The sequence below is a fragment of the Phalacrocorax carbo genome, chromosome 3 (genome assembly GCF_963921805.1).
Source record: "Phalacrocorax carbo chromosome 3, bPhaCar2.1, whole genome shotgun sequence".
Taxonomy (NCBI): domain Eukaryota; kingdom Metazoa; phylum Chordata; class Aves; order Suliformes; family Phalacrocoracidae; genus Phalacrocorax; species Phalacrocorax carbo.
In genome coordinates, this window is record NC_087515.1 from 126,018,934 (window position 1) to 126,031,297 (window position 12,364).

At 51.2% G+C, this 12,364-nt stretch overlaps 1 protein-coding gene across 4 annotated transcripts in view; it reads right to left on the minus strand.

The window, feature by feature from the left end:
* The window catches only part of MTMR9 (myotubularin related protein 9), a 34,636-nt gene extending 30,023 nt beyond the window's left edge, over positions 1 to 4,613 (minus strand). For 2 of the 4 annotated variants that reach the window (XM_064448266.1, XM_064448264.1), the window contains exons 1-2: positions 4,024 to 4,613; positions 401 to 509 (exon numbers count right to left, since the gene is read on the minus strand). In XM_064448266.1, the coding sequence (XP_064304336.1) occupies positions 401 to 509; positions 4,024 to 4,208 (294 nt within the window). In that variant the 5' untranslated portion in view covers positions 4,209 to 4,613. The remainder of the gene's footprint in view (positions 1 to 400; positions 510 to 4,023) is intronic. The other 2 variants (XM_064448268.1, XM_064448267.1) reach the window with 2 other exon arrangements.
* Between the last annotated feature and the right edge of the window lie 7,751 nt (positions 4,614 to 12,364).

The following is a 12,364-nucleotide window of genomic DNA, read 5'->3' on the forward strand; positions in this document are numbered from 1 at the left end:
ATACATAAAAAACAGTAGCACGAACAAAAGCAGGCGATAACAGACAATCCAACTGCACTGGGGATTTGCGCAGTGTATCATTTCTGCAGGCTACGCTATGTAGTGGTGCACCACAGGATGAGAAAGGTGCACGCTGAAGCTGAGCCTCATTTTCCCAAATGCTACGGCAAGATATTTGCTCAAGAAAAGTAGGGTTGTTTTAGTTTTTTTTCTTTAAAAAAATCCCCAAACCTACAGGCAACAAACAATATTTTAACAACTGAAAGGACATATCCCACCATTCTCATTTGCCTTCCAGAATATCAATGACAACCTTCTTAACTGGGAAAAACAGCTGTTAAGGTCAAGGTCAGATCAAGACCGGAATAGGTAAGCGCTACTTATCATTATGAGTTCTTACCTCAATAGAGCTAGCAATGTTCAAACACTCCTCCATTCCAGGTATATCCAGCTGAATAATTCGCAGATCTTTGCATTTTATAACGATGGTACCCAATGAGCCCACAAACCTACAGCAAGACATGAAGAAAAAGTCTCTTAAGAACAGGATCTCCTAAGGTATGATGAGGTATCAGACCTCTTCCCACAACATAAGCCTTCATGACAAAATTCCGTTAGTAGTAATTTGGCTGCAATATCATATTTCAAAAAAATAAACTAACAAAACCACCTCTTTATTTGGTATTTGCACATCGTGGTCTCGTTTTTTTTTTTTTAATTCCATACTTGTGATGCAGCAGTGAGTGGAAGTATAAGTATTACCGGATAAAGAGAAGGTTTTCCTCCCAGATTTTAAGTCACAAAAGAGAAAAGGTGTGTTCAGGTATTTTCCGACAGCACTGTGTCCTGGTTTTGGCTGGGACAGAGTTAATTTTCTTCACTGTAGCTGGTGTAGTGCTGTGCTTTGGATTTAGTATGAGAATAATGTTGATAACACTGAGATGTTTTTTGTTGTTGCTGGGTAGTGTTTACATTAGTCAAGGACTTTTCCAGCTTCCCAGGCTCTGCCGGGTGCACAAGGAGCCGGGAGGGGAGGGGGCACAGCCAAGGCAGCTGATCCAAACTGGCCAAAGGGATAGCCCATATCATACGGCGTCATGCTCAGCATATAGAGGTGGGGGAAGAAGGAGGAAGGCGGAGACGTTCAGAGTGATGGCATTTGTCCCCCCAAGTCACTGTTATGCGTGACAGAGCCCTGCTTTCCTGGAGATGGCTGAGCACCCACCTGACCACAGGAAGGGGTGAATGAATTCCTTGCTTTGCTTGTGTTCATGGCTTTGCTTTTCCTTTTCATTATATTATTGTTATTACTATTTTGCTTTCCCTGTTAAACTGTCTTTATCTCAACCCATGAGTTTTCTCAGTTTTGCCCTTCTGATTCTCTCCCCCATCCCACCGGCAGGCAGCGAGCGAGCGGCTGCTTGGGGCTCAGTTGCTGACGGGGCTAAACCACGACACACCGGAAGCTTCAGCTTAGAAGTTCCAATTTCATTAAAGTAAGGCACTGAAACTTTGGTGATTGCTAAAAATACTTGAGTTCAATTTAATTTTTAAAATAACATTTCAGTCTGGCTCGTTACTCTCCCTTGTCTTTAACAAGAAAGTTTGTTTTCTTATACCTGCAGTGCCACGGAGCTATTTGCTCTGCAGACCTCAGAGAGGTTAGTGTCTTACCACCACTGGTTACAACCCCAGAAAAGCTCTACCTTACAAAACAAACGCAGCTCACAGACGCCCTCTCCAGTCTTCCTTACGTACCTGAGAGAAGGACGATGCCTGAACAGAAACCGAGCGTTTTCTTTATGTTAACTAGCCTGGAGTGTCCACAGAAACACTATGGATTTTAGTTCACACAGCAGCAAACTAAGGAAGAGCAGCTGCAGCTCCTCGGACACCACAGGAGCGCTGGCAGCAGCCAAGGGCAATGCAAGCAGCGGACGCAGGCAACACCCGAAGGACCAAGTTTCAGTCCCTTGCGGCCTAGCCCTCAGCCAGGCCACACTTGCACACGGGCAGAGCTGTGCACGCTCCACAAGACCTGTTGCTAAGCTTTGGGCTGCCTCACCTGTGCCACAAAAGGTGCCTGTAATTTATTTAGAATTATTATTATAGCTGAAAGGTTATTATCCCTTTCTTCTGCACAGACAGTGGTTAGCATGCAGAACCAACAGTAATTTGGGTAGCGCTGAAGGAAGAACTACAGGCGTTTTGACAGAAAAGTTCTGCAGCTCCAATCTGCGCCTCGCTCGCCCTCGTTGCAGCGCTGCTTCACAGATCTCCAGCGTAGTAACACAGTGCAGCTACGACGCATCACCAGGGCCGTGTTTCTTTCCCATGTTTCTTTAAGCAGAAAGACTACAGGAGATGGCTAGAGCTTGTTCCACTTCTCAAACCCTACAGGTCATATTGAAGTTGCTTAAAAAGCTACAAAAATTTAAGAAGCCATCTGATGACCACCTGGTAATTAGGGAAAGCATTGTTTTGTACAAAAGACACTCGTATCACGAAAGCAGAAGAGATTTTATGAACCTGGCACAATGTCACAGCTGTGCACTAATAACCTGAAACTGAACCTTTCTACAATCTCTGTTGGTTTAAGAGTCCTGTTATTCCATTCCATCCAGCACCGAGAATATACTCTCATCCTTCTACATGGCAGTTTCAGTGTGGTTACAGTCACACAGAGCTGCTCACAGGGAGGGAGAGGGCTACTCCAGAGACCTTCTAGAAACTAGGGCTGGCAGCAAGGGCTGCCAACATCCTCAGATGTAGCTAACTAGCAACGCGCTGCTCCCTTGCCATAACTTAAAGAGTTTCTTGCTCATTTAGATTTAAGTCACATTGTAAAAGTAACTAAGCTCATTAAAAAAAAGAAAGAAAAGCTTGCCTATAGCGATTTTCCAAACTGAGCTATGGCTGCTTTAGTACCAGCAGTAGGGAGGATGAGGCCAAACCGCCCCGATGAATGAGCAATAGTAGATGGGAACAGATTTCCTGATATTTCCATCGCTCTGTTCCTCTCCACCCTCAGGCCAAGATGCAGCATTTCTCAGAAAGGCTCAGAGAAATCAGGAACATGGGAACAAACTTAATCAGCGTCCAGCACTTCACCCGTTCTCAGATTCTGAGGCAACCTGGTATTTTTAATTGCGGCTGCTCAATTTCTGCAGTCTTGCTAGCAGAAAGGAAATCTGTTCTTCCAGATTTCCTTAAGAGGCAAGGAAAACAGGGGATTGACTTTGTAATTAACAAAAAAATAAGGTATTATGAGCAAAATGAAAAAAGGCCCAGGATGACGAAGCAGAAGACAATGACCAGGTGAGACAGGACTGCCATTCAATGAGGGGAGCGTGGTGGGGCAGAGGAACACTGAAAACAGCCAGAAAGGAGGGTGAGAAGATTAATCCCTCAAGTCCCTGCAACAAAAGGGGATGGACAAGAAGAAAATGGAGCGCTGCAGCTACAACTCAGCTCTACCACGTCGTTCCCACAAGGGGTGTGCTATTAGAAGCGTTGCTGGTTTCCGTAAGCAGTTTGGGGAAGTACAGGGATGATGCCATCGAGCAGTGGGAGACTGAGCTGGGGGCTGAGAAAGTCCAGAGTCCGCTTCTAACACCAGTTTTGCTGGGTGATTCGAGGCAAATCACTTCACCAGTGCCTCGGCTTCCATCTCTGTTGAATGGTGGTACAGATGCATCCTTGATAAAGTGTTTCAAGAGTGAATGAAATCCACTGAACAATTATCACAGCGTAGTGCTGGCAAAGATGTTTAAACATAAAAATTCCACTCTATATACGACAAAAAATAAAAACCTTAAGACACAAGAGCCAAATATCAATATCCAAACAGAATGAGAATCAACCTGCCCGTGCCAACACTCTGCCCCGTGCTCTGAGCACCCTTTCTCCTCTCCAGACCTGGATTTGTAAAGGCCGAGGTGGGAGCCGCTCTCGCCAACCGCTTCGCAACCCACGACGAGCCGCAGTTAGGCGCGGGCAGGCAGGGAAGACTGGGAGGCGTACCTTTTTTCAATGGAATCAATGTTGGAGTGCAGCAGCCACAGCTCCTCAGCGTTATCTTGACGCCGCGAAGAAAAAATGAGGTGATGGCCAGTCAAACAGAGCGTGCCCTCCACGGCCAGGTGGAAAGGGCGGTGCAGGGCGACGTTGTCCGCCCGGGGGGTCTTGATCAGCTCCGCGAACTCCATGTTCGCCGGGAAGGCGGCCGCGGTGAGGCCTGGGCCACAGGGAGGCGGCGGGGAGAGGGGGGTTTAACCGCACCGAGGGCGGCGGGGACGCGGCGGGGGAGCCGGGACACGGCCCGCAGGCGGCGGGGGCATAACCCGGCGCTCCGGGAGGCCGGCCCGGCCCCGGGAAGGCCGCGGAGGGATGGGGCGAGGCGGGGAGGGGCGGGGGGTCCCCCAACCCCGCTGTGAGGGGGGACGGGACGGGGCCGGACCGGGGGGTGCCGGGGGCGGCCGGTGGGGGAGGGAGGGTGCTCGGTGCCTGGCGGGGGCGCGGCGCGGCCCAGCCCTCCCTGCAGCCCCGGGGCCCCGCCCGGCGGAGCGGCACCGGACGGAAACTGACGGGTGCCTTCCCCGGATGTTTGGGCCTCACGTGATTCGTCTGGCCCAATCACCTCCCGCGTTCTCACTCTAAGGGCGGAAATCCTGCCCTTACCGGTAACGGTGTTGCTGCGAGGGGTCCGGAGTACCCACACGGCACCATGACAAGCGTTCCGCAGCGTCACAAGGCGGGTTATTTAAGGGAGGTGGGCGGGGTCGGAGGTGGGCCGGGCAGAAAAGGGCGGGGTTTGCTGGAGGAGAGCCAATGGGGAAGGGAAGCGGGGTGGAGGTGGGGGCAGTGGGGCGGGGCGATGGGGAGCGGGCACGGGGAGCGGGCACGGGGAGCGGGCATTTTCTTATCGAAAAGTCCAAAAACTGAGACATAACGCCCACAGTTGCATTTTTGGAAATACCCCTGGGGTGCTCACGCGGCTCCTCGCCGAGCCCGCCGGCCGCGGCAGAGGTGCGGCCACGCAGCCCGGCCCCCTGCCGCTGCCCGCTGCCCGCTGCCCGCTGCCCGCTGCCCGCTCCGCAGGCGCCTTCCCCAGCAGAGCCCTGCTCCGTCCTGGGTCGTCACCCGGGAGTTTTGGTTTTGGGGAGCGCAGCGGGTGACGGGAGGCAGCTCTGCGCCCTGGGGGGAGGCTCAGCAGCGCACTGAGGATCCGCCTGCACGGCTGCTCCTTCCCTCCGCTGGAGCTGCTCCCTGTGCGTTCGTGGGATCACAGAACCATTCAGGTTGGGAAAGACCTCTAGGGTCATCAGGTCCAACCCCCAACCCAACACCCCCAGGCCTCCTAAACCATGGCCCCAAGTGCCACGGCTGCACGGTGTTTGAACCCCCCCAGGGACGGTGACTCCCCCACCTCTCTGGGCAGCCTCTTCCAATGCCTGACCGCTCTGTGAAAACATGTTTTTTAATATCCAACCTAAACCTCCCCTGGCACAACTTGAGGTCAGTTCCCCTTGACATATCACTTGTTACTTGGCAGAAAGGACCAACCCCCCCCTCACTCCAGCCCCTCTCAGGCAGCTGCAGAGAGCGAGAAGGGCTCCCCTCAGCCCCCTCTTCTCCAGGCTAAACCCCCCCCAGCCCCCCCAGCCGCCCCCCAGCACACTTGTGCTCCAGACCCTGCCCCAGCCCCGCTGCCCTTCTCTGGACACGCTCCTTACATTGCATAAGGTCCAGTCTTTAGGTCACCATCTTCCCCACCCACCTCTCAGGAACACTTCAGCCCTTCTCCCCACATGCCCAAATCCCCAGCCCTTGCACCCTCGACACTCAGTTACATTATATGCCATTATGTGTCAGTTTTGGACATTTCCAAGCCTGCACATCCCTGTTACCCAGCCCAGAAGGAGCTTTCACAGCCCCTCCTGGCCCTTCGAAGGCCCCCGCACAGCTGACCCCATTGCCCTTCCTCTGCTGCTTTATTATTCCCGCTCTCAGGTTCCCCATTGCTTTGGCTGCAACTCTGTGATAATTAGGGCTTCTGATTTCCAGGCTCTGCTGCCTGCATGGAGGACAGGGCAGAAGCAAACATGCCAGCGCAACCCCCTGTTTTGGGCTATAACCATTTTTAATTCTAAGCATTGAGTCCCAACCTTTGCTGCAATCTGAGCTTTTCTGATGCCTGCACTCCTCGGACAGGACAGACCCCCCCGGTAATATCATCCTGGACATCATCCCGAAACTTTTGCCTTGTCAAAGGGGACGGCTGTGGACTGTAGCTGCTCCTTTACAGCGTGGTGCAGCCCGTGACACTGCCAACACCCTACAGCTGGTGGTGAGGATGCAGAGTGTCAGGCATGCATCAGCTCGAGCGCTTTTCCCTGGGTTATCACTGTAAAGTATATCCTTCTTAGGAAAGCCACAGAGCTTGGGCACAGCTGAAATTCAAAAGTCCACACTGAATTTGGTGGCAGAGGTGTGGGCAGGGATGTGGTCGGCACCAGCTAGTGCTGACCCAGGCAATGCCAGGGAGCAGCTCAGGGGTCGAGCAAAATCCGTTTTGGAGGCCACAAAAGTCTTAATTTTGATGTGGCCAGGCTAAGCCTGAGGTCCAGAGGAGACCTCTTGGCATGGATTGATTCACTAGCGGGGGGTTTCACCAAAACCAGTAAGCTAGCAAGACTCAAACCCAAATCGGAGGTGAGTAACCCTGAAATCCAGCATTTACCCTGAGAGTATTTGTGAGACTGAGAAGGGCTCAAACCCCTGTGCTTCCAAGCAAAAGCGAACCTCTAAGCAGTGGTAAGAAGCTGAAGGACTCTTCACGCTGACAGCAAATACCAGACATCTCCTGAAGAGGGGCTCTGCCAGCTGCGTTGGCCACGGCCGCTCCCCAAGAGCGGATGCTGGATGCGGGCTCTGATGCAGAACCACAGGTCTCGCTCACTCCGATTCCTTAGCCTCCATCTGCTTTATCTCTGAAGAAGAACAAAGCATGAAAATCAGGTCACTGGACGTTTCTAGGGCTCTCTTTGGAGGAGGTGAATAGCTGTTTGGTACCATCCTGCCCATGATTGCTTTGGTGGAGCAAGTTCAAGGTTATTCAGTCCCTGCATGATGGAAACAGGCTGGAACTATCTGTGCAGATGCAAACAGGCAGCTTTTGATGACAGCCTGTTCTAGGCAATTGCACATGAGAAGGATTGCATAGGTGTTTAGACACAGTGACCTGAATTTTTATACTCACCTCTGGTGGTGAGTTCATTCTGAGATTGTCCAGGCTGTTACTTGCACGTCTTATTAATGCTGGCAGTTTGGGTGATTTTAGTACCTGAGAATCATTTGAAAGTCTAATTAATGACATTTTCTTCTCATAGATATATGCAAAAGTTCATAATAAGGAAGATTAATTCTCCCCTTACAGTGGTTTGCACTGATCCACATCATCAATCCGTCCAAAAAAGAGGGGTCTCTCCTAGGTCTGGAGCTACCAGGGCATGGGAGTCATATGGGTAACTTAAAATACAAACATGTCTACACTGCTGCTTTCAGTCCAGTGCTGAGATGACCTGGAGGCAGCACAGGACTAATCCTCTCTGCATTTTACTGTACAGACTTGGAAGCCTTTGGTATGAATCCAGAGCTAAACACAAACACCCACCTCAGGACATGAGCAGGACTGTTAAAGTGCTGCTGACCTGTGCAGTTTATCCTGGCTCAAGAAGAAAAGCTGTTTCACAGTCCTTCACCATGCACAGTGGTGCTGGAGATCCCTCTGTGATTGCATAGGGAGGTCTGGTGCTTTGGGGATATCCTCAGCTTCAGGAGAGGAGCCTGGGGTCTCCATAAATCTCCCTCTGCCTTGCAATCAGCTTATGGGTATTACCCAGCCTGGACCTCCTCAGAGACACTGCCTGGGCTCTCACGTGTTCACCCCTTCCGTCCCCATGGCCCCCAAAGCCCCCATCCTCACAAAGAACCACCAGACCCCACAGACCAAGTGGCAGATGCTTTCTCAGAGGGGTGGCCTCCATCTCGCTGAAGGTGCTGTAGGGAGTTATATTTATTAAAAGCATCCTCAGCAGATCCATGGAATCATAGAATGGTTTCAGTTGGAAGGACTGTTTAAAGATCATCTAGTCCAACCCCACTACCATGAGCAGGGACATCTTCAACCAGATCAGGTTGCTCAGAGCCCCGTCCTGCCTGACCTTAAATGTTTCCAGGGATGGGGCATACTCAGCTGAAGAGTGTCATAGAATGCCCTGAGCTGGGAGGGACCCACAAGGACCATCGAGCCCAACTCCTGTCCCTGCACAGGACACCCCAAATTCACACCGTGTCTCTCAGGGCCTTGGCCAAGCGCTGCTTGAATATCGCCAGGCTGGTGCCGTGATGCCTCCCTGGGGAGCCTGTGCCAGGGCTCCACCACCCTCCGGGGGAAGGACCTTCCCCTAATGCCCAGCCTCACCCTCCCCTGGCACATCTCCCTGCCGTTCCCTCGGGGCCTGGCGTTGGTCACCAGAGAGCAGAGACCAGCCCTGCCCCTCCTCCTGCCCTCGGGAGGGAGCTGCAGAGCGCCATGAGGCTGCCCTCGGCCTCCTCTGCTCCAGCTGAACAACCCAAGGGACTCCAGCTGCTCCTCGTACGGTTTCCCCTCTAAACCCTTCCCCAGCCCCGCGGCCCCCTCGGGACACCCTCCAGTACCTTTATACCCCCAATGTCCTGCGGCGCCCAACGCTGCCCACAGCGCTCGGGGTGAGGCCGCCCCAGCGCGGGGCAGAGCGGGACAATCCCCCCCTCGCCCGGCTGCGATGCAGGGCTCGGTGCCCCCCAGGGCACGGCTGCCCCCTTGGCTGCCAGGGCACGCTGGTGGCTCGTGTTCAACCTGCCGTCGGCCAGAGCCCCCCGGTCCCTCCCTGGGGAGCTGCTCCCCAGCCCCTCGCTCCCCAGGGGTCTGTACAGCCGGGGCTGCCCTGCCCCAGGGGCAAAACCCGGCGCTTGCCCTTGTTAAACTCCATAGGGCTGGTGATTGCCCAGCTCTGCGGTGGGTCCAGACCCCTCTGCAGGGCCTCGCCGCCCTCGGGAGAAAGGGCAAAGACTTCAGCCCCATGGGCAGCAGGGAAACAGTCCTGTGGCCCCAGAGAAAGAGGGAAAAGGAAAATTTGGGCAGTGGCTGCACACCCTGAGGCCAATTATAAATGCAGCGCTTCCCCCATGTTAATCCTAACGACTCTGCAATCCCCAGCCGATGTGTGGAAGTGGATCATCTCTTTCTCAGAGAAAAAAAAAGCATAAAATATAGTCCCCAAATCGAGGGCATATCAGATATTACACTGACAAAAAGGAACTAGAGATGCTTTAGAAATGTGCCTAAGAAGAGGAGTGACTGGCACTCAGGTGGGTTTCACTGCCTGCCTTTTTCTATGTGCTTTAGGGAAAATGAACTGCTGTGTGGCAAAGCCAAAAGACTTGCACTCAAAAAAAATTTGGCTCAAATCTCATCTCTTCCAGAGGAACCTCTGAATACTGCAGTGAGAGTCATCCTGCTCTTTTGGACTCATTTTTCCTCCTGTAAAATAAGGATCAGTAACATTTAGAGCAGGTTCCTTCCCTTCCTTTATTTCAACGCTGCCTGGTGCAATACAGCCCTGATATTGGTCAGTAAATGTTACTACAATCTTATGAAGAATGGAGGATGTACGGGACACCATGAATAGTACAACATGCCTCCTGTGCAATAAAACCCCACTGGCCTGGCAGCTTTTTCTGTTGGTCCTGCACAAATTATCCTGCCCTGCGTTCCTAAACCCACAGCTGCCGCTCCCCACTCGAGGAGAAATAACCCAACCTGTAAGCTGGGCTGTGCACACCAACATTTTTAATATAACCTGAAGGCAAGTGCATACAGAGCTCCCTGTGTCCAGCAGAGAACTTGTATGGGTATTTGTGAGGGTGCATTTGGTTCCTAATAACATATAATTTATTGATCTGGGCTCAGCAGCTGCCATGCACCATAAGCTTACTTGCTCTGATAAAGTCTCCTAAGAAACAGCGTCCCTATCAAGCAGGAGTACCATGCACATCTAGAAAGTGTCCAAGCAGAAGGAAATGCAGCTAAATCAGGGCTTTTTGCCAAATGCCCAGAGATTCCTCCTGCCAGACCCCTAAATGCCCGGCCATCTGCTTCCCTCTGCCCCATAATGTGTCTTGAAGAGATTCGCCGAGAGGCTTGTCTGGCCTCAGCAGGAGAAGGGGCTCTTCCCACATCTTCCTTTCCTGGCTGGAGAGGAACCATCCGGGTCTCTGGCCACTCTCCCTGCATCTCCCTGGAGGACCCCAGGGCACGGTGCAGACCTCGGGGAGTGGAGCCTTCTCTCCATGGTTGCCTGTGGTTGGTCTGGATTCACCGGTGAGACCAAATCTCCCAGATCAGAGTCAGTCATCATGATTTTAGGCTTTTCAGCAAGCGAGCTCTCCTCCACTACGTGTGTTCATACCAGCAGGGTTTCGCCTGTGAAATCCAAGAATTAACTGGCTGCAGAACAGCAGAGAATCACCCTCCATATGCTGCAGTCCCATGATCGTTTCCCTCTTGGATGAGCACTAGTATTTTTTAGGGCTCTCTACTTACTTGTTTTCATTCCTGAAATAGATCGTGATCTTATTATCCAAACACCCAGCTGCTTTCCCCTAGGAAGGGGAGCGAAGGAGCAGCAAGCGCAAGGTAAAGGATATTTGTGGCTGAAAATCATCTGTGATTGCAGTGACTGTATCCGTAGCGGTAAATCCAAGGCAGCCGTGAGGCCAGCTGGCATGACCAAGCCATACACAGGATATTGAGGTCTCTTGGCTTCCCAAAATGGGATTCATAGTGGGCGACTTGCTGGGTATTAATCCCTGTGCTAACTCTTGAGCTCTGCCTAGGACCCAGTTTACCCAGACCAAAAGTGTGCCAGGGGCTGTGCTAAAGTTTGTCTTAGCCTGGTCCTGGCACGGCTTCATTTACTGGTGTAGATGTAGCCAGGGGGACTGGAAAAGAAAGAGGTGGAGAGCAAAACCCTCCCATAATGAAGCAGATAAATTATTCTATATACAAAATTTGCTACAACAGAGGAAGAATCAGCCGAAGCTGATTTATATGTTGTTTTCCACTTAATATCCACCAGTATGTCTGAGCACACAGCACTTCCTAAGAGCCGCCATCTACATTTCTTCACTAAACTCTATATGAAATATATGATTTCCCACAAACTGGGTTCATCCTCTTGACAGCTGGGAGGAGGGAGCCTGCAGGTGTGGGAGAGCTTCCCAGTTAGCTCTTCTGAAACCACAGCAACGTCAAACTGGGGATATGGCAACCGGAGAGTGAGTGGGCAAGTCTGAAGACAGACCGCAGGAGGAAGGAGGCTGGGAGGATGCAGTGGAGCAGACATATGTACCCGACACTGCAGACACAAGGGTTCCTCATGTCTAAGTTTCCTTAATAAATTATTTTTAGCATATTTTTTTTTTTTTTGCAGGGAATAGCTAGTTTCTGGCGAAGCTTTTCCATTTTGTCATAAAGAATCATGGGACACTGCATAACGTCCAGAAATTTAACATTTTTTGCAAAGCTTTTTGTCTTTTCCCTCTCAAGGGTTTTTTTTAGTTTTCATTTGTCAACCTGGGAAACGTCTGGGCAATGAAAAGGGAACTCTGGGTTTGTTTTCTCTTCATTTTATGAAAATCCTTTCTTCTTGCAGAATTATCCAGGCACTCACCAAGGACAAACCTACAGGTCTCTGCGCTCTCGGAGTATCTTTAGGGCTGGCCATCCGAAACAGACGGACAGCTTGATGCCAAGGTTGTATGCAATTATTCTGAGTGAGTGAGAACAATTGCTCAGGTACAAATTGTCCCCAAAACTTTCCCCAGCACTTGTTACTACCCGTGTGGGAAGGGTAGGATATCTGATATCATCTGCATTTGGCTTTTTCAGAAATTATTAGGGGGGAAAAAAACCAACCTCTTTCATGTACTCAGAAAATACTGAATTCTCACGACAACATCAACTTAAGCCACTGCATAGGGGTCTGATAATATTTCATGTATTGATGCGCCGTGACCTGATTCATTAGATGGAAGCATGAATGGTTTTGAGAGTTTAGCTCTGGATGGGATTTAACATTTGGGGGGCACCGACATCTCTCTGTGTGGAGGGAAAAAATGGAGAGAAAGAGAAATTGGTGGCAGAGAAGAGAAACCCTTGTGGTTATAAAGGTTTTCCATCAGAGAGTGGTGTGAATAAAGGGGCAGTAATGAAATGATCTTGACCTGCACATGGTTTTACATGGAAAGAATTAAACAT